Here is a 21,841-nt window from a genome sequence, read left to right on the forward strand (position 1 = left end):
TGCTGCCTGTTTTTATACATAGTAGCTCGTGAGGTAAAGATGAGGGTGTAGTTTGATCATTGCTTAGACTTGATTATAGACTTTTGCCCAGTTGTTTATCTGATGCTAATTCCTGCTTCTAGGTGTTACTATACATCCTTTAACAAGAATTTTTTCAAGGAAATTAAAATGCTTTAATCTAATTGTTAAAATATTTTAATTTCCCTGCAAAAATGAAAACAGTATGATACCTACTATATGATCCATGCTAGTTTTTTGAGTAAGACGTTCCGGCTTTTATTCATTCTCCCTTGGAAAACAGCATGTCCTTCAGAATCTCAATAGAACATAGAAAAATAGAGATGGAAGGAACCTTGTAGGTCTTCTAGTCAACTCCCTGCTTAAGCAGGAAACCTATATCATTTCAGACAAATGCTTGTCCAGTCTCTTTTTGAAAACCTCCAGTGATGGACTACCCACAACTTCTGAAGGGAAGCTGTTCCATTGGTTAATTGCTCCCGCCAATGGGAAATTTCTCCTTAGTTTCTCAGTTTCTCTTAGCTTCTCAGTTCTAATTTAATTACATTGGGAATAAGTCTCACTTGGATTAAACTGGACCAATACATGTAGAAACTCTGCTGTCACAAAATTCAACCCAGTTATTGGATGAATCTGATGTTTGCCTGTTCCATTTCAAAGAACAGCACAAAAATTCCTTGCAAACATTTCCTGGCATAGTGTGCGGCTCAGAAGAGATAATGAGCTTGTGTAATTTATTGAACATATTGAGGGAAGTTGTTGCCATGTAAATTTGTAAAGGGCTAAAATGGCCAAGTTGACATATGGTGCTTTGTGCATTGCAAATTTGTCTGTGAGATTATTACTGGAGCCATAAATGCACTATGTACTTCTCTCTTTGTATTTCCTGTTTGGGAAAATTATTTTCCCAAAATAATTTTGCTGAGATGCAAGTCAGAGAGTCTGTTCTTCCAAAATGTTTTGTCTGGGACAAGGCACCCAGCAATCAGATTGCTTTCTGCTCTGCTCTGTTGTTATTGTTTTTGCAACATACGCTATTCAATTCCATGTGATGGTTCAATTCATCTCAATTTTGTTAATATCTATATAGATGTGTTTCCTATGTATGGTGTGATCTGGACAAAGTTAAAATGCCTCTGCTCAATGAATTGCAGTTAAAGAGAATGAAGTAAGATTTAAAGGTTATTGCCCGTTCTGATGTTATGGGTATATAAGCCCCAATAACAGACATGAGAAGTCTTGCCCAGGCTTTGTCTCCACTATGTTCACCATTCCTAATTTCTATATTGAATGGGAAGGCCAGTATTACAACATTTTGAGTGCTGATAGAGTTGATTGGTTTTTATAAGAATTGAGCGAGACCACAATTATATGACCAACAACACATAACTGGAACTCTGATATCTCCTCATCTCATCTCATCTCATCTCATCTCATCTCATCTCATCTCATCATCTCAACTCAACTCTTTTTGAATTGCATGGATAGAAGTAAAAGTCCCTCCAGACAACCTCTTCTCAACATGGGAAGACTGGTGATAATACAGACACTATTTCTAAATATGACCTAAAAACCCTGAGCAAAGCTGTTGTATCTGTGACATGTGTTACAGTGTGGTCTCTCTCCTTCTTTCTCTTTCACTGTTTATCTCATATTGGCACCTTCCAGTTGTCTTAATCCTTATAAAACCAATAAAACTTATTGTATGCTAAAAGCTATGGCATTTTAAAAACTAATTATTTTATTAATGAATTCCAAAAAAATTAGATACTTGCTTGTAATATTCCCTTCTTTCAATGCTTGTTTTAAGCATTGAGTGGTTTTCCCAGCTAGCCCTGAACTAAAGCAACATGGAAACAAGATCAGTCTCTGAGCAAAACAGATTTCCTCCTTGTAGCAAGGCAGATTTTAGCTCCAACAGGGAGTAGGAAAAAATCTTAATGCCCTTTGTCTATATAGATCTAACATTCATTCTATATTTTATACAACAGATGTTTGAAATGTTTGACAAGATAGTTAGAAATGCACAGATACCAATAATTTATATACACTAAAAGCTAAATCATTATTATTTTTTTAAAGAAATATTTAATCCAGAACTAGTAATATAAAACTTTTTATTAGCCTGAATTGCATTTTGCAGGTTTAATCAGCAGCCAAAAGCCTGGAGAGGACTATAAACCACCTTACCTCCTTGTTTATATAGCCATCCTTATTTATGTCATAGAGATTAAATGTCCATCGTAGCTTTTCATGAACTGTTCCTCTCAAAAGAATGGAGAGTGCCATCACAAAATCCTGTGGATCCAGGAATACAAATCTGATTTAACTGAATACTGATTTGCTTTAACCAAATGAAAATGCTTTCATAGAACAATATTTGCAAATGATGCTTTATTAGAACCAAGATCTCATATAAAAATATTCAGTTATACTTAATAATTCCTTTGTTCAAGTCTAAGGTCAGATCAATCTGACTAGATGACAACTTTTCCAAAACAGCTGAAAGAATGGGAAGTCAGATGATTATATTATTAAATTCTCAAATGGCAGAAAGTGAAAGAAAATTTCCTATATTTTAGGCATGCTTAAGAAGCCTATGATAGGCATTGAATCAGGTATGAATAAATATTTAGACATGAGTTATACATTTTAGAATTAATAGCTTTACTGATTAAATCAACTATCGCAAACATTTGCATTGTAAAATATTGATGCAACAGGTAAAAAGCCCCAAAGCCCATTCTTATGCATCACCTCTATTCACCTTGTATAGGAACTAACTTATTAAAGAAATCCTAGTGACCTCATGTAGGTGTATACACCCAGATTTGCACAGATAGACATAAACACACAAGCTAATGCTTGTTGGCTTATATTAAGGACAAATAGCAATTCTATCAGCAATTTAAAACATGGTATTTGGTACAATCACCTGGAGATTATTATGATTTCTTTACCTCAAATTTCACAGATCCATTCTGCGCTGTATCAAATGCATTAAAAAGATAATGGGCGTACATACTAGCATCTGAAAAACACAAGTCAATTGAAGATTATATTATTAAAATAACGAAAGTAAACCTATGCAGAGCTGAACGGAATATCCTCTGGGTTCATTTTTGATTCTGAGAGGCCTGATATGAAACAGCATAGCTGACAGATCGCCATTTTCCACTGTGCATAGGTAATTTATGTGTGCTTTCCTTCTTTTCCAGTTTCCATACTTCTCTTTCAGGAACTATAGATTGAAAAAATGTATCTTCAGTTCTGTCTAACTCATGAGTTCTATACTTTAAGCTAGCTCTTCTCAATAAAAGAAATGCTGTCACTCACCACCATGAGGGAAAAACTGTGCATAGATCTGTTTGAATGTTTCTTCATTAACAGCTCCACTAGGGCATTCCTATGGGGAAACAAAGAGTAAAGCTGTTTTTTTTTTTTTATTTATAGTATCACCTGGTCCCCACTACACTCTTACCATCATATTTCTGACCACTGAATGCTATATGCTTAGAACCGAAGAAATTCTCTTACGGCAGTTTTAATCAATACTTTCCCCTCTTTGCTCAATAAGCAATTTCTTTTGCCATTAGCATGCAGTGAAAATCAAGTTTAAGTCCAAATCCTTGTTCTGTTGGAGGGGGTGCTAAAATCCATTTTGCCGTCTGGAACAAAGACCTGCAGAGACCATTTTGAGCCGGATCCCCTCAGGCAATTAATTTTATTTGATTCCCCACAAAAAAAAAAAAAAAAAAAAAAAAAAAGGAATGGCAGAATCAAAGCTAATTAGGGAACAATTGATTGTGTGAAGAGACACAGTTGTTTTGCAATTTACCTGTAGGTAAATCTGTCTATAAATGTGCAGCATAACAAGATTCTGATCTCATCTATAGTGGGGAGGGCGACTGTTGATCATATTAGCACTGCTGGCTGTTGGAAACCAAAGTGGAACTACAGAGATACAGAAAAACACTGTCCCATGCTGTTAACCAGATTTAGGCTCTGGCTATGCCTTCTGGTTCTAGTGTTACAGCACTTATGTTCACCTCTGTTACCTTGCTTGCTTATTGAGAGATTGGAAATAATTGATAATTAAACTAGAATACTTTTGGCACTCGTTTCTTGTTGTTCCTCTCTGCATCATCCTGGTGCCATTGCCACAGCCTCAAGACAGATCAGCCTTAAGGAAACCCCAAAACTTTCCATTTGTACTTAGTGAAATATCTGGATATGCAAATTTTCCAGGAAAAGATGTTTTTGCTTTTAGATATTTAAATATCTTTGGGGCAAAAGATGCTTGGTCAAAAGAGAACAAAATGAACAAATGAGAATTAAAGTAATTCCTCAGAAGCAGGCATCATCTGCTGACAAATAGCAAAAACTGAAGTGCTAAGGAGTGATAGCTTTTGAAGGAGCAAATGAGTTTGTTCCCACCGAGGGCGAGCAAAATTAAGTTCTATTGATTTTATTGGAAAGCTTTAAAATACTTTTAAGCAGGATAAATTAGCAAATGCTCTTTAGAACAGTAATAAAAGGAGAAAAAAAATTGCACTTAAAAGCACTTTTGACTTTTCTCTGTCAGAAGGACCCAACTGGCACAGACTTCTGGGGAAGAAATGGTAAAATGAAGATGGCTCTATTTTTAGTGGAACTGATTGATGACTGTGGCAAAAGAGTTAAAATAGGCTGTTTTTAAATGATGATATGGAATAAGAATATGATAGACATTTTAGATTGAGACTGATCTGAAAGTGGGTTTAAAAATTATATGCAACAAAAATGACATGGCAAAAAAAGCTCCGCTAGTTATACAAATGAAACCAGCTTTTGTCTTACTAATTAAAAAGTATATAGAATAACAACTATCAAAAGAGTGGCTAGGATAATTTCCCCATATTGGAATAACAAAATAGAGTTGTTATGTTTTAAGAGAAGATGATAAATTTTAAAATAAAATTGTTTATATTTGTTGTGATGAAGAGGGAAGTTGTTTGTTTATATACAGTATCTGCTTCTCCTTTACCATATTATTTTTTCTTCTGTTTTTATTTCTTTTTTCCAGCAATATATATATACACACATATATACATATACATGTTAATTTTTATCTTTTTAATTGTAATGCTTAATAAAATTAAATTAAAAATGACCCAGCTGGTTACCATCTATAGAAAAGGAATTGGGACATTATGAAGCAAGTTATAAAATAGAGATTTATTTTTTGCATTTATAGATCAAAAATCTATTATGAATATGTACAAACATTGTTGGTACAAGTCTATCTCTAAATTGATAGGTATTTGTGATACCAATGTTGCCATTTTTTTGTGAAAATGATTAAAAAAAATGGAAAAAGTGGTGAGAGATCATGGAGAAGTACATGTGGAAAATGGTTATAAGTTTGGAAGTCTTATAAAATTCTATGCTTGAAGCATGTTGAAGCCTTCCATCCTTCTGAGGTCGGTAAAATGAGGAGCCAGAGTGTTGGGAGCAATGTGCTGACTCTGTAAACTGCTTAGAGAGGTCTGCAAAGCACTATGAAGCGGTATATAAACCTAAGTGCTATCACTATTGCTATGCATTTGAACTTATTAAATGTTACATTTTACTATTATCACTTTCAAGGACTGCCCCATTCAATTCTGATTTACAGGTAAAGAACTATTTTAGAAAGGAAACCGAGGACATCGAAGCAGTTCATCAACAGTCAGCATCCAAAACAACCCAGACTAAACAGACATATAGATAACCTGGGGTCACATAAAACAAACAAAATGTTAAAAAGTTATGTTTATGTAATTATCAGCTGCAGAGGCCTTCAAGAAAGCCTTGCTGGCCTCAGAAGAAATTCCTGAAGGCCTCTGACAGCGAAAAGGAGGCTAGCGGGTGACACATGCAAGTGAGGCGAGTCAGTGGATGACACCCCCCCAAAAAATAAGACCTGGTGCCTTTTTTGTGGCAAAAAAAATATATATAAGACAGGGTCTTATTTTCGGGGAAATATGGTACTTACCAAGGACATCTAAATTATATTAAGTAACCAAAATATCTTTACAATTCCCAAGGCATGTCACAACATTTGAGCACCCTTAGTATTTCAAAATTGAAAGCTGAAAAATTTGACACACCCTAGACAATACCTATCAAGTTGTTTGGTATTTCTGTTTAAAATACAATAAAATAATTTCTAACTATTTAATTTTTTATTATTTAAAATTTATAATTCTTTTTATGTTATTCTAATAAATATTATGCAAAACTAAATGTGCTCTTTTGGCAATGTGTAGTTTTCATTCTTTAGGGAAGAGAGAATAGCTATAATTGCCAAATGATATCCTCAAGCTATGACTTTTCAGGGTGTTTTCATTCTTGGCCTGAAGGGTAACAATGGTTTCCTGCATAGCTGAAATTTTTGCTTTTCCCCCTCCATGTAAATAAATTTGAGGAAGTTTGGATAATTTTTGGCAAGATTTGAATAACCCTTTCTGAGTGTCAAAGTGAACATGTACTTTTAATTTTCAGTCTTTGGACTGCTTTCAAATGCGCCTACTAGTTCCAATTCATTTATACTTAAATGGTCACAGTTTTGTTTCACAAGAGTCAAGAATGCTCAAGAGATCTCATTAGCAATAGAGAGAATAACTTAATACAGCTAAATCTTCAGACTTATTCCTTGAGAAATAAAGCAGGTATGCTCCTTCATGTAATTTCTACATAACTATGACAAAACTAGTTCATTAAAAATTTTGATGAATATTCAGTCTGGTTAATTATGCACAATCCTTTAAACTATATAACTAGAAATTTGTGCATATCAGGGATAATTGGGGTATTCCGATGTTCTTCTGCAATTCCATAAATTGAGAATTTTCACAGCTAGGGTATGAAACTTTATGGGAAAATAACAAGTTACTTTTTAGCCCTTTTTTCTTACATACCCAGAAGCTAGCTTAAGTTTTCTCCACAAAAGTATTTTTTAAAAAAATCAGTGCATTCTTATACTATGCAACATTATACCATCATACAATTACTTTTTTTATAAACACATTTTGATAAGTAACCTAGATATCAAGATCTTTTGCATTTCAGTGCAAGAAAGAGTCAGCTTTCAACTAGGATTAATCAGTCAAGTGCTCTCAACACTAACAACCATGTTATGCATTGATATACGTCCTCGGTGTTCTTGGCCCTTGAGACTCAGACCTTGAATTAGAGTCTTGCCTTCCTAATCCATGTGGAGACATAAAAAAAAATGCTCGATTGTATAGAGAAAAATTAGGCTTAGCCAGGATAATTCATATCACTCTTGATATTAGAATCAGAAATGATCATGTCAGCTATGCCCAGAGGTTCCAGAATTTAAGGTCTCCTCTAAAAGCAAACTAGCATTAAAACTTTTGGAAGTTCACATCCACCAATGTACTGTCTTATTAGTACCTCATCACATACTGACCACAAGGAGACAGTAGATTTATTTATTTGTGAGATTTTTACCCTGCCTTTATTACATGAGAAATCAAGATTTAACATTATACTCCATGTCACCTCTTTGTATACTATTCCGCCTGCTCTTTGTCTGAGACAGTGTTAATCTGAGTTCACTTGTATCTGCCTTTCATCCTAGCTGCATATACACATAGTTATCCACACTGTTTACTATCCTCCTAATAAAATGTAGTTAGCTACATCCGGTTTTCCCTGACACTATCAGGTATTCCCCTGAATAAGTCTCCTTACTGTTGCCAACAGGAATAAAACTTGCTTCATCACTTTTTATCTGACGGGATTCCCACTTTCTGTAACACTTACAGGAACACACCCAACACAGCTTCCAACATTCCAGGACAGCCTAGGTTTGGATATTTGAGACTTAATTTTCAACTGTGCTCCACCTAGTGCCTGAAATGTAATCCGTGCTATGAACTGTTCTTGGGAGATGAATGCTGCCTTCCCTTAGCTAACAGGACGCACTTGGATTGTATCTATACCTAGATGTTTGCCTCTTATGCTTACTAAATATTTGCCTCCAGCCTGAGGGGCCAAGAACAGTCTTGGATTAACCATTAAGCAAAGTAACACAGCAGTATGGAGCATTCCACATTATAGTAAGTGTATAAAAATGTATCATGGCTTTTGGTAGAAGTATACCCATAACCTAACACCTGGTGCTGTGACCCTAGGGTGGAAATGATCAACAGAAAGCAAATAGACACCAATGATTATGGTGTACATTGATGCCATGAGAAAGGTGTGAAAAGGTAGCAGTAAGGTCAATCACATAGCTTGTCAAAGCACTCCAGAGGAAATGGCACTGGCTGACTACATTACCACCCTCTCCCCCCCTTTATCTTCCAGTTACCTATCTATTTAAATGTTATTGCCAACATATATAACATGAGGAGCAGGCTTGTTCAGGGTTCTCTCTTGCAGGTTGCCAGTAGGGAATCCAGTGACTCACTGTAAGTATTTACACGAAAGTATATTTTGTTGTTTCTATTTCTCAAATACCTTGCTTGCTTTTTGTTAGGGTTTTCCTCACAACAATAAATTAGGGCATTCTCACCTGAAGCTCAAACTATTTTATTTCTCACACATTATGTAAAGATCTAGCTCTCTGGGGAAGGCTATAATTGCTGAAAAAGGTGGAAGATGGATGAATTCTGTTAAAGTGATAATGAGTACACCATTGGAAGAGTGCACCAGGTTAGGGACAGATCATCATGGAGAAAAACTATGCATGGGGTTGCTGGGAGTTGGCAATGAATTGATGGAGTGTAAACATCATGAAGAACCAAGAGAGGGTGTGGGGGCACCACAGAATTTTTTCCCTTAGCTATCATGTCTTTAACTATTTCACTGACACTCAATTTTACTTTTCAGCACTTAATTAGACTTAATGTCTTGTCATTTAAGCAATGGAAGGATTGGGGGATACCACTGTGTGCTGAGTTTAAGGCATCAGTTGGCCTTAATCCAGCCGATCAAGGGCACTCTAGGTTTTACATTTTTTGTTATATGAACATTGCTGATTTCTTAAAGAAAATAATAGGCTCAATAATAATCTATCTAATACATGGAGATATTCATTTATAATAAGAGCCTTGGTAGTACAGTGGTCTAAGGCACCCTGTTATTAAGCTGGTTATTAAGACCAGCTGCCTGCAATTACTGCAGGTTCGAATCTCGCCAAGGCTCAAGGTTGACTCAGCCTTCCATCCTTTCTAAGGTAGGTAAATTGAGGACCCAGTTGTGGGGGCAATAAGCTGACTTCATATAAATATACAAAAGGATGAAGGCTATTGCTGAGCACATTGTAAGCCGCCCTGAGTCTCCGGAGAAGGACAGCATATAAATCAAATTAAAAAAAAAAAAGTTGTCAAATTCTGCTCCAGCAAATAAAAGCAATTTCCTAGCCAATTTGTATTTGAAGATGTTGAATTGTTTAAGTATGTTATTGGTTTGCCATACACCAAGATTTGACCCTGAAAAGCTTTGGCAAAATAATTGAGATCAAACATAGCAAAATACATCCCCCTTAGAAATATTGAAATCAGGATGACTAATGAAGCAAAAACTTTACTACCACACACCTTATCAATAAACACTAATGTTATGAAACATTTTTCTTTTTATGAAATTAATATATTTCAGTGAATGATACTTATGGTTCATTGCTGAAGTAGAAATTTGATCTGATAGTCATATGTTTCTTTGCCATCTCAACAATCCAGCACACTGTGTACACTTATAGCTGCCCAAACTGTAGGCTTTTAGACTAAGATAAATTACAACATATATATTCATTTTTTTCTTCCTAAATTGGGTTCTCTCCATCTGAATCCACTACATTTAATAATATACATAGTGAAAACAATACAATTGTACCTTTTGAATAAGTTTTGAATAATTGTGGCAGAATCAAATTATTAATTAGTATGAGTCTTTTTAATATGCAGCTTGAACAGTGAGTTATCACTATGGAGAGCAATAGCTCACTGTTCAAGCTGCGTCTTAAAGACTCACATTAATTAATAATGGAAAGGAGGAAAGGAGGGAGGGAGGGAGGAAGGAAGGAGAAATTTAACATTTTATCTTTGAAGTAATCATACTATCCTATCTGCCTCCCACCCCCAAGAAAAAAAGCATCTTCATAATACTATGGAAGGAAAAGAGAACTTCAGTGAAAATTGTAGCTTACAAATACTTATTTTGTTAGGTCATTCATTCTGTTATTGTCAAACAATTTGTACAGGTAAGTTTAGCTCCTAAATGCTTGGATTTTTTTTTTTAAAAAGATATGACCTGAATGGCCACAATTGTGAAATACAAAATACGTCCAAGATATCCCAAAGTAACAATGGACTGTCCCAAAATCTAATTTGGCACAATGAAGAAGCAATAAAGAGATTGGCTGAAATTGCCAGGTTACAGAGCTATTAAGTTCATCCACTATGTACATGAGAAAATTACAACACAGGCTACATTTAACAGGTGAGTGACATGTTTTCAGCCTGGCCTCCTTTTAAATCTATCTTTATGACATTAAAAATAGCCATAGTAGCCTTTTATCTGTCTGATTTTAGACCTAAAGAAGGACTTCAGAAAAACTTCCTCTCCTGTTCTGATTTACTGGTCAGTTCATAATAAGTATATTTTACCATCTTACATTTTTGAATCCTCTGTAAAGCACTTGAAGTTCCTTCTTTGTGAAATTGGTTTGTGCCTCAAGTTGTTCTAATCCTTCTGGTCGATAACATACTGTTGTCATTTCCAATTCATCTTCAATTTTATCTAAAACAAGGACAGAGTTTGATTTGGAACACCATACTGTTTGAGAAGTAGTGGAAGGAATTCAACAAAAACCAATTAATTTGGACATAATTACACATTAAGCAGTATACTCATTCGGTTCCATTTAACATAAAATCAACACAAGAAGCAGAGGCATATTGCACATTTTTTATAAGAGTTATTATCACACAAACTATTATTATTGCATTCCTGTTGTAATGCTCTATTCCTTAATGACATTTGAAACATGTTTCAAATTCAACCAGAAGATCAGAGTCAAGTTCCTGCTCACTGATTTGAAAATATTTTCCAACATGCAGCAACTTTTTTAGAACAATATCACAAATTGCAGGTAGAACAAGGACCCAACGTGCTAAAACAGAGTAGACAAAAAGATGTGAAATCCCCCTCTAACACACTAATGTGGCAATGTGTATTGCTTAACAGATATAAATTACTTCCACATAATATATTTAAGAGCAGAACGAACAATTATTACATTCAGCAGGCATGGAGATCCATTTTTCTTTTGTTATGCAACAAAAGAGTTGGAGACATTCTAACTAATACGGTGTTAGCAAAAACCAGTGTAAATTATTTTGGAATTATTTTCCCCAATATATGGTTTTTATCCTGCTAAGTGAAGAAATAGTAAAAAGGCAATAAATTCCTGAAATGTATAGGTTGTGAAGTAAGTATATCTTGCCTATGTTATAGATCAGCCTTCCCAAAAGAAGCTACATTAATTAGCCTTGATGTTATTATTGCTGAATTACTATTCTAGAAGTTAAATCAGTGCTTATTCTAAGGATACGTTTATATTGATGCATGTTAGTTGTTCTTAATGTTTATATTTGTTGTGTATTATTTATACTTTATTATTATATATTGTATATATTATATGTATCATATATTGTTCCTTTTATATATTACCGAGAGTCACATGACTGCAGTGGTTTAGAAAACTAAATATATAAATATTTCTTTAAAGTGACAGGCAGTAACACTGTGGAGAACATTTCTTTTCCCCAAAGTCTTGCTTTTCTGTATAATAATTTTGAGCACTGCTACTATTCACATATATCTTGTCCATAGATGGAATAGCAACTTCCTAAGATAATGAGCAGAGAGCAATTTCAATGTAATTAGATATTGTTATGAAATGGGGTTGAGGGGTACCCCGGACCGTGAACCAGCTCATGAGCAAACACACTGAGACTGAAATAATTCTGACAGAGGGGTCTTGTGTAAAAATATAATTTACTTTAAAACATTTAAAAAGCACTATGTCTTTAAGAAAGCACATTAAAAACAAAGTCTTATCTGGATATGTGAAGCAAGGCTATCTCCCTAGATCCCTCTCCACAATACCGAAACAGTTCACAAGAGAATAAAGCTAGCATGAAGGTAAGCAGCTTCGGCGTCGATACATCATCAAGGCAATCCAAATGGGGGCAGCACAAACTTCACAGCTAAAAGTCACCTGAAGTAAAAATGGTTCAAACAGCAAACATTGCTTGAAGCTTGTGGGAGGAAAAAGGTCCAGCAACAGCAGTCCCAATGATAGCTTGCGGGCTACGAAACAGCAAAAGGCAAGCATCCGTGGGAGTTTCTCTGCAACGGCGTCTGGAGTCCTTATCTGCATTCTTCTCCCATCTGCGGCGTTGCACTAAGCTTCTTGCAGGAGCTGTGCATTTAGGCCTAAATCAGGAGTCTAGGCCCGAGTAGCAAGCAAAAAGGTCCTTGCTTATATGGGGAGTTAACCTGCAATTAACTAGGGCGGGGAAGGCTTGCAGGTAATTACAAACAGGCGATGGCTTGATTGAAACCATACTGTTTGTGAGTAGGCAAGTAGCCACAGCAATCCTAGAAACACTCGTGACAGATATTGTCTTCTATGTTTGATTGTCTGTGTTTCTAATTACAATTAGAAGTTTGCATTCAGCTTGGGGACTTGTAGCAAAGTGCCTCATTGCATTCTATGGCTATATACAATCCATCACTTGGAAATCTTGGAAAGGATGAAAATGAAGAACATTTTATAACCTATGAACTTGACTTGATTATATGAATATGTAGAGAAATATCAATTTAATCTACAGATTTTTTCACATACATAAGCTTTAAAAATGGCGAAAAAGTTGCAGTAAAAGTTACAACTTTCCTTAACATCCACAATTCTGTAGGCAATTTATATAGTTGTTAACACAGATTCTGAGATTTTTTTTTTTTTTTAAATAAATTACCCTAATAATGAACTTCGTTACATACATTTCCCCAATACATTCTTCAGGACGAACAATTACATTTTGAATCCAACTTTAAGAAAGAAAGGTGAAACCTTCGTCAAGTTAAGACTGACTTCTGGTAATCTAAGTCTTCATGTATTTTTTTTTATAATGTTGGAATAGTATGTCCTCTTCTGGAATGCTTCTTCAATTATCCAGTTTTTCCAAGTGTCTGTGTATTCAATGGGGATCTTTGTAATGAAAAGGCAAATAGATGACTGGGGTATTTTTTTTTTTCCCATTCCATTCATTTGTGCCAAATCTCAAACTGCCTGGACATGTCCCTGCGGTATTCTTGGCAAGGTTTTTTTGGAAATATTGACTCTTTCCTAGGGCTTAGTGAGAGTGATTGGCCCAAGATCACCCATCCGGCTTTGTGCTAAAGGCAGGACTAGAACTAACAGTCCCCTGGTTTCTATCATGATGCCTTAACCGTTCCACCAAACTGGCTCTTGTGAGGCATTATTAGTAGTTAGCTGTTTATTTTCAACTACCCCGTACAGTTTGCAGACCCGGGTTTTCCACTCTTATTCATATTTTGATAGAGTTTGAAATTCAAGGAAGACACTGTTTTTGTGGTTTTCATAGATGGAGATAAACGCAATAGAATAGAATAGAATAGAATAGAATAGAATAGAATAGAATAGAATAGAATAGAATAGAATAGAATAGAATAGAATTTTTTATTGGCCAAGTGTGATTGGACACACAAGGAATGTGTCTTGGTGCATATGCTCTCAGTGTACATAAAAGAAAAGATACGTTCATCACGAATCATAAGGTACAACACTTAATGATAGTCATAGTCAAGGAGCAAGAATTGATCTCTTGCCAATGTTAATAAATTGTATCTCAGAACAAAGTATCATTTGTAGTACAGATAATATCTGTGGACATATTATATCTGGACATTGTCTCAGGCTCTTTCCTAAATGTCTCTTTCTCTCTGTACATATACGTACACATACATACACACCCCAAACCTGAAAATGGATTTTTGAAACCGGGATAGATGTTTATTTCATGCTGAGCCATGTCACTGATGCTATGAGCACAAAGTACCAGCAGAAATAACCTTAGCTCAGTGGAATTGCTCCATGTCTTCATATAGGAAGTAACACATTTAAAGCTAAGAGACACTGAAAAGCCTCTCCCTAAATTCATGTTATCTATGTGCTAATTATTCCAGCCTCCCTTCCACAAGATTGCCTCTTCTCTCATGACGCTAAAACTTGGCCTCTTTGTACATCCTCATCCACAGGCCAGGGAGATGGTTGAGGAAACTCTCCTGCCTCACAATCTCATTTGCGGGCCAGCTTACTCCAGGCCCTGCTAGGATGTATCACGTTGATCCCTATGTAGCCTAATCTAGCAACAACAACAACAACAACAACAACAACAAAAATACTTGTGGCAAAATGAGAGCTTTTATTGAACACAATGGTATGGAGAACCTGAAATGGATAGGCACGTGTGCAAGGTTGCCAATTAGTCTCTCCAGAAGAACATCTGTGGCTTGACAAACAATAAGATACCAGACTGAGTGTTCTCAATGGCCTCAATTCTTTGTTAGAAATACCTTCCCTTGTTGCCTAACTATTTTTCATGGAGCCTGCAAAGATACAGGAATCTGTCTAGAGCATAGTCCCATGGAATAAAACCAGCAAGAATGAATCCTATACATTGCTGCTGGTTATGGGATGGACTCCTATCCAGATTTCATGAAAGGAGCAGCTGGATGGATCTTGTACTTCTGGGACAGCAGCCTAAGAAACTAAGAGAGGTGAGGGAAAAAAGGAGAGAGGGAAAGACACATGAGCAAACAGCAGCAGCTTCCTGAAAAGCCCCCTTTCAATTGGAGACTGTTAGAAATCACCTTTTGCATTGCTGCATTTAAACTAAGCATCAGGAAAGCAAAAGGTGCACAACAGACTTTAGTCAGTGATAGCAGTCATTGGCATGGAATGCAAGAGAGAACTTAACTGAAAGAAAAGATGAATGTTTTCCCTACATATGGGAGACACCACTCCTGACTGTGGGGAGTGGCGGAAAAATGGTTGTAGTAATACTAATGAATATTAGTAATATAGGAAGATTGTATTCAGATATCGCAATGGATGCCAAGATCAATAGAGATTATATTTGGAAACTCCCTTGCTTACCTGTGTGATGACCAAGCACCTGGCATCCTCAGCTCCTGAAGTGAGTTAAGAACTTGATGTAGGACAAGATATCTATATGCATTCTAGGCAGAGAAATGTTAGTCATATGGACACTCACCAAATTTGTTGTCATATTCAATTCGTTTTTATGACGTATCTTTTTCTTCATAGATTTCAATCATTGAAGTTAGTTTTAGGTATGCATGATAGGCATCTAGCATCTGTGTGCTCGCATTTAGTAATTTATATGTCAATTGTGACTTGAGAGTGAGATATATTTGTCTGTCTGTCTGTCTGTCTGTCTGTCTGTATGTCTGTCTGTCTGTATCAGGAGTGGGTTCTACTTACCTTTACTACCGGTTTGCAACAGGGCTGTGCATGCGCTCTTCTGCGCAAGCGCAGAAGATTCTGCGCATGCGCAGAAGCATTTTGATGACATTGAGGTCGGTGGGCGGAGCCTCCCACCAGTTTTACTACTGGTTCTATAGAACTGGTGCAAACAGGGGGCAACCCACCACTGGTATGTATGTATGTATGTATGTATGTATGTATGTATGTATGTATGTATGTATAGGACAGGTTATAAAATTTATAACCTGTCCAGTAGAATAAAGTCAAAACCTTAAGGTACCCATTTTCCTACCTAAAATATTAAAACAAAATCCTTGAGAAAATCTCTGTCTCTCTCCCCCTCCCTCCCTCCAAGACAGTAAATGTTTGCAGTTATGTTCAAGATTAGAATGCGAGGGATTTTGTTTAAGGAACATTTTGGGATCTTCTTGATCATTAAAGAGATCCAGTGGTGGGTTGCCCCTGGTTTGCACCAGTTCTATAGAACCAGTAATAAAACCGGTGAGAGGCTCCACCCACCGACCCGACATCATCAAAATGCTTCTGCGCATGCGCAGAAGAGCGCATGTGCATCTCATTTTCCTAATAGTTTTTCCAACACAAAAGATCAATACCATTGACTAAGTGATTTCTTTTAAAACATGGGTGCCCCTCCTATATTTATTTGTTCAATTTATTTATTTGTTCAACTTGTATGCTGCTTTTCTCTGAAGACTCAAGGCGGCTTACAATGCATTTAAAAACCATATATAAAAACATTAAAAATTAAAACATTAAAAACAATTAAAACCCATTCACACCATTCATGGCCGGATCTCACTAGATCGCAACAGCGAGATCAATGGCCCCAGGCCTGCCGGAAAAGCCAGCTTTTCGGAAGGCCAATAGGGTGGGGATTGTCTGGATCTCAGGAGATAACTGGTTCCAGAGAGCTGGGGCAGCCACAGAGAAGGCCCTCCCCCACGGGCCCACCAGCCGGCACTGTTTAGCTGACGGGACCCGGAGGAGACCAACTCTGTGGGATCTTACCGGTCGCTGGGAGCTATGCGGTAGAAGACGGTCTCAAAGATAACCTGGCCCTGAGCCATATTACTATCGGCCAAATCATCAAGGCTTTTGTTCTTTCCTAATCACGCTAATGTCTTTTATAAATATGCAGTGCAGATATTTCACAAATTTGAGCAGGTCTCATTTAAAGCTGATGAAACTTATCTCCAGTGCTTATTGGAAAAGCCTTTCTTGTTCATTCAAAAGCTTTAATCTATACTAATGCTGTGTTCTTGTTTTCCCTTTTATCCCTTTTTTCTCTGTCAAGCTTTAATTGACTCTAAGTAACTTTTTTTTTCTTTGAACTTTCCTAATTTGCAGTTCAGCTTCATTTGTGGGTATCCACTCCTTTGAGGACAGCGATGGTCTGCAGCTGATGGACAGCAACTTGGGAGTGAAGTTACTTGATTATGTATTCTGTCTTCTTTACTCATTTTCACATTTATTAAATTTATTAAATTTACCTGCTTTAAGAATGGATGGAACTATCCATTGTTCAGTTTTCTATTGTTCTGTATTAAATTTGATTTGATCACTTTCTGTACCAGTTTCTGACTTTTTCAAACTAACTAACCCAGCATAAAAATCGGGGTAGTTTTTTGTATGCAATACATGTATTTAGGGATACTCTTTGGAAGACATTTTAAATCTTACTTTTCTATGCAACTTTTGAGTTTCAAACCTCATTTTGAAATTCATTTTGCCAGTTTTGGAACTGCCATATCTGGGTGGAAAAAATCCAGATGGCCATTAAATGGCAGTACTGGTAGGAAATATATAATATTCTAACTCTTTGCTGCCATCTAAAGGATTATGCAGAGTTTGCAGTCCATGTATGACTGCCTTAGTCAGAGATCTGTTCTTACTTGCAAACTGAATTGCAAAATGGAATGTTCTGGTATCATGGTATCATCAGATACCACGGTATCATCAGACTAGATCAGGGGTGTCAACTCAAGGCCTGGGGGCTGGATCTATCCCATGGGGTGCTTAGATTTGGCCTGCGGGGCTGCCCTGGAAACAGTGAAGGACTGGCCCACAGTGTCTCTGCCAGCAGAAACGTAGCTCAGGAGGGCTGCGTGCAGCCGTGCCAAGCTCCATTTTCACTGGCAGAGGGTTGCAGGAGGCTGTTGAAGGTGAAAATTGCTGGCAGAGACTCAGGCCACCACAGGTGCCCCTGACACTAGTGATGTCGAGCTGGCCATGTCCACCCTGACCCCCTAAGGTCAAACACAACCCTGATGTGGCCCTCAATGAAATCAAGTTTGATATCCCTGGACTAGATAATAGTCATGGTATCATGAAATTAGGAATCGGGAGACCATAACTTCTACTCTGGCCTTAGGCATCGATCTAACTGCATAACTTTGGCCCAGTAATTCTTACTCAGGAAGAAGGCATGGGTCAATCACTTCTAAAATCTTGCCATGAAAAATGGCAGTGACTTGCCAGGACTCAACACATTCTCGAGGCTTCCACCCCCAAAAAGGAGATGCAAGCTGAACAATTTTTATCTCCCATCAACAATATATGTGTTAGATTCTAGGCACATGTTGTTTTTTTTTAATTTGATTTATATGCCGCCCTTCTCCGGAGACTCAGGGTAGCTTACAATGCGTTAAGCAATAGCCTTCATACTTTTGTATATTTATACAAAGTCAGCTTATTGCCCCCACAAACTGGGTCCTCATTTTACCTACCTTAGAAAGGATGGAAGGCTGAGTCAACCTTGAGCCTGGTGAGATTTGAACTTGCAGTAATTGCAGGCAGCTGATCTTAATAACAGTGCTTTAGTCTGCTGCACCACCAGAGCTCCCTTATGTTTTCTTATGTTCTGTCCTTTTTCCTTGTATGCAAATTCCAGAACAAGTTACTGAATGTCTTTTATTTCACAATATTAGAAGAAGCAGTGTTTCAAAATCCAAACTGAAGTCATTATTCTTGAGAATGTTTAGAATTTCTTAACTGACGCAGCTCCCATGACAAACTAAGCTGTTTGGTCAAAGCAGGGAAAGCTTGAGACGAAATGAATCCCGGGGAGTTAAAGACAAAAACATTGAAATAAGGATTGAAAGTGAATGCATTCATTTGAGAAAGAAATGGGAACATTGCTGTAATAGGAACTATCGTATTTTTTGGAGTATAAGACGCACCTTTTCCCCCCAAAAAAGAGGGTGAAAATCTGGGTGCGTCTTATACTCTGAATGTAGCCCCAGAGGCTGAAAAAAGCACCAGAAATGAAGCTTCAGAAAAGAAGCCCCCAAACAGAGCTTCAGAAAAGAAGCCCCCAAACAGAACTTCAGAGACTTTTTTTCTGAAGCTGTTTCTGAGGCTTTCATGGCAGAGAAAAAGTTTTTTTTCTGAAAAGGAGTTTCAGAGGCAGAAAAAAAAGCAAAAAAAAACAAAAACAAAAAAAACCCAAAAAACACCAAGGCACAGAGCTAACAACTGAGGAACGAGGAACCTGTTGCTAAAATTCACCTCTGGGAACAGCTGATTGGGAGTATTCAGGGAGGCTGATCTACCTGCCAATCAGCTTTTTTCTTATTTTCCTCCTCAAAAACTAAGGTGCGTCTTATACTCTGAAAAATACAGTATAAATAAGAAAAATAAGAGAGAATATGGGCTCAACATCTATGTCTTTCATTATTTAAACATTAATGCTTTGCATATGAGTAATTAAGAAGGCATGTATTACTTAATAAGCATATTTGAGACTTGGCGGGATAACTCCCATGATTAGAATCGAGCAATCAAAGCATGCCATTTATTCAGACTGAAATGGAGAAGAAGTGTTACATTTTGCGCTAAATTTTCACACTTGCTGTGAATGAATAGGTGGGTACTATAAAATGCATCTGAGTTAAAATGTGTTCTCAAATGAGAAATGAGCAGCTACATAACAAAATGTAGTTTTTTGTGGCTACTTTTTTTTTTTTTTTTTTGTGAACGATGTCCAAGTTCTGGTGTATGAGCCAATGTCTGCATTCTGATATTCCACAAGCCATGCTTTCAGAACAGATCCGACACCACACTTGGCAACACATGTCAAGGCAGCACAGGTGGCGAGAGCCCTTTCTCTCACACACCCTGTTATCATGGGGTAGAGAACAGATGAGGTAGCCCCTGGAAATAAGTGATGGCACTTCACATTTCCAAGTTGCTACCCAAAGCAATAACTGGAACCAGCACATTAAAATGTTTTGACACCTGCTGTTTTCTACGCTATAAGCACAGCCAACCACTACAGATCATATATAATCTGTAGATATTTCCAGTAGGATTACTATAGCCTCTTGCTATTATTGTGACTCGCATTCCTGTCGTTTAGTGTAGCCTGATGATATAAGAAAGATTCCTATAATTGACAATATTCATTGTCTATTTATTTAATAAATTTATATGGCCACCTATCTCAAATACATAAGTTTGGAAGGTTAACCATTAAAAGTAAAATAAAAAACAGGATAAAAGAACCACAGTTTTTTTTTAAAAAAAAAAACAACACCTATTGCATAGAATAGCTGCCAAGAATATTCACAAGGACCTATATTAAAATGTGTCATAAGATGAGCTCACCCAGACTATCAGGGCCTGATAGTCTAGGCTTGATAGCAAGGGTTTTTTTTTAATATCTTGGAAAATACCAGCAAGGTCAGGGCAAGTCTCATTTCAAGACAGATGATATTCCAGAAAGTAGGTGCCATGGCTAAAAAGACTCTTCCTGGGTTCTGCCAGATCGAAATCTCTAGCTGATTAATTCTACGTGACAGTCTGATTACACCTTATTTTCTATGCCATTTAGCTATATGAAATCACTGGGAAATTTTCCGTGAGAATTTGGCACTCCATATAATCATTTATGGATGATAACCTTTATTTATTTATTTTAATTTACTGGAATCTCAGTGATTCGTGGATTCTCTGTGTCAAAAATTAAACTATACCTACATTAAAAAAGTTTTCAATGAGCAACAAATGAATTGAACTAAGAATTGATAACAAGCCTATTCTGGATGGAGACCTGTTTTCCCAGTGAAATGGTCTTAAAGGTTTGGGAAGTTCTAGAACTCTCAGTAGTAGCCGGATATTGTGCCTGATATTCCAGCTGCATGCTCTCTTGGATACTTGATTTCTGGCTACCATGAGCAAAGTATTTAATGGGGCTGCCTACGAAGGAAACTGCTTGATTTATATTTTTGTGTACAGTTTGAAACAAGAGCCAGTGTTGTGTAGTGGTTAAGGTGTTAGGCTGAGGAGTTCCAAGGTGAAGTGTACTCCTACCCATTAATACTGTAATCTTAGGACTGGTCTTTTGCTTTCAGCCCAAGGAATTGTCAAGGAATTCTTCTTGTGGAAAAAAAAATGTAAAATGAGTATTTTGTACACCATCATGAGTAGCAATAGCAATAGCACTTAGACTTATATACCACTTCACAGTGCTTTATAGCCCTCTCTAAGCGGTTTACAGAGTCAGTCTATTGCCCCCAACAATCTGGGTCCTCATTTTACCCACCTCGCAAGGATGGAAGGCTGAGTCAACCTTGAGCCTGGTGAGATTCAATCTACCAAACTCCTGGCAGTTGGTGATCAGCAGAAGTAGCCTGCAGTACTGCACTCTAACCACTGCGCTACTGCGGCTCTTATACTTGGAAGAAAGATGGAATCTAAATAGATATTTGTTATATTTTCCTTTAAATATCACGTACTACACTTGATGTAGTAAAATTGGCCATGCACATATCTATTCATATAGTGTTTGAGAGAGAAAAATACCTTATTAAAATTATTCAGATAAACTATCGGGTTTAAGATATTAAACCCGATAGATATTAAGATATTAAGAATGACAAAATTTCTTTATATTAAAATTGTAACTTTATTGAAATTATTGCATTTATATGAACAATACATCACAACATAAACAAACTAATACAAACTTGTCTCCTATTTTTAAATGAGAAATGAAGAATTTATTCCAGTATAATAACAATCATGAACTGTGAACAAGAACACATTTTAAAGACCATGGAATGGAACACAATTACTCAAATAATTCACAAATGAGACATAAATAATTATCACAAAGAGCATATTATTTTCTCACAAACCTCAGACAAGAGAGGTTTGTTCCTAAAGTCAGGTACTAGATTAATCCTTGTTAGAAGTTACAAATAAATA

The 21,841-nt window shown here is 36.6% G+C and overlaps 1 protein-coding gene across 1 annotated transcript in view; it reads right to left on the reverse strand.

The window, feature by feature from the left end:
- KCNIP1 (potassium voltage-gated channel interacting protein 1) overlaps positions 1-21,841 on the reverse strand; it is a 344,909-nt gene that overhangs the window by 10,387 nt on the left and 312,681 nt on the right. The window contains exons 3-6 of the mRNA XM_070934030.1: positions 10,688-10,812; positions 3,355-3,424; positions 2,979-3,049; positions 2,209-2,316 (exon numbers count right to left, since the gene is read on the reverse strand). Of these exons, the coding sequence (XP_070790131.1) occupies positions 2,209-2,316; positions 2,979-3,049; positions 3,355-3,424; positions 10,688-10,812 (374 nt within the window). The remainder of the gene's footprint in view (positions 1-2,208; positions 2,317-2,978; positions 3,050-3,354; positions 3,425-10,687; positions 10,813-21,841) is intronic.

The sequence above is a fragment of the Pituophis catenifer genome, unplaced genomic scaffold (assembly GCF_029215685.1).
Source record: "Pituophis catenifer annectens isolate HBS135680 unplaced genomic scaffold, rPitCat1.0.hap2 SCAF_2, whole genome shotgun sequence".
Lineage (NCBI taxonomy): Eukaryota > Metazoa > Chordata > Lepidosauria > Squamata > Colubridae > Pituophis > Pituophis catenifer.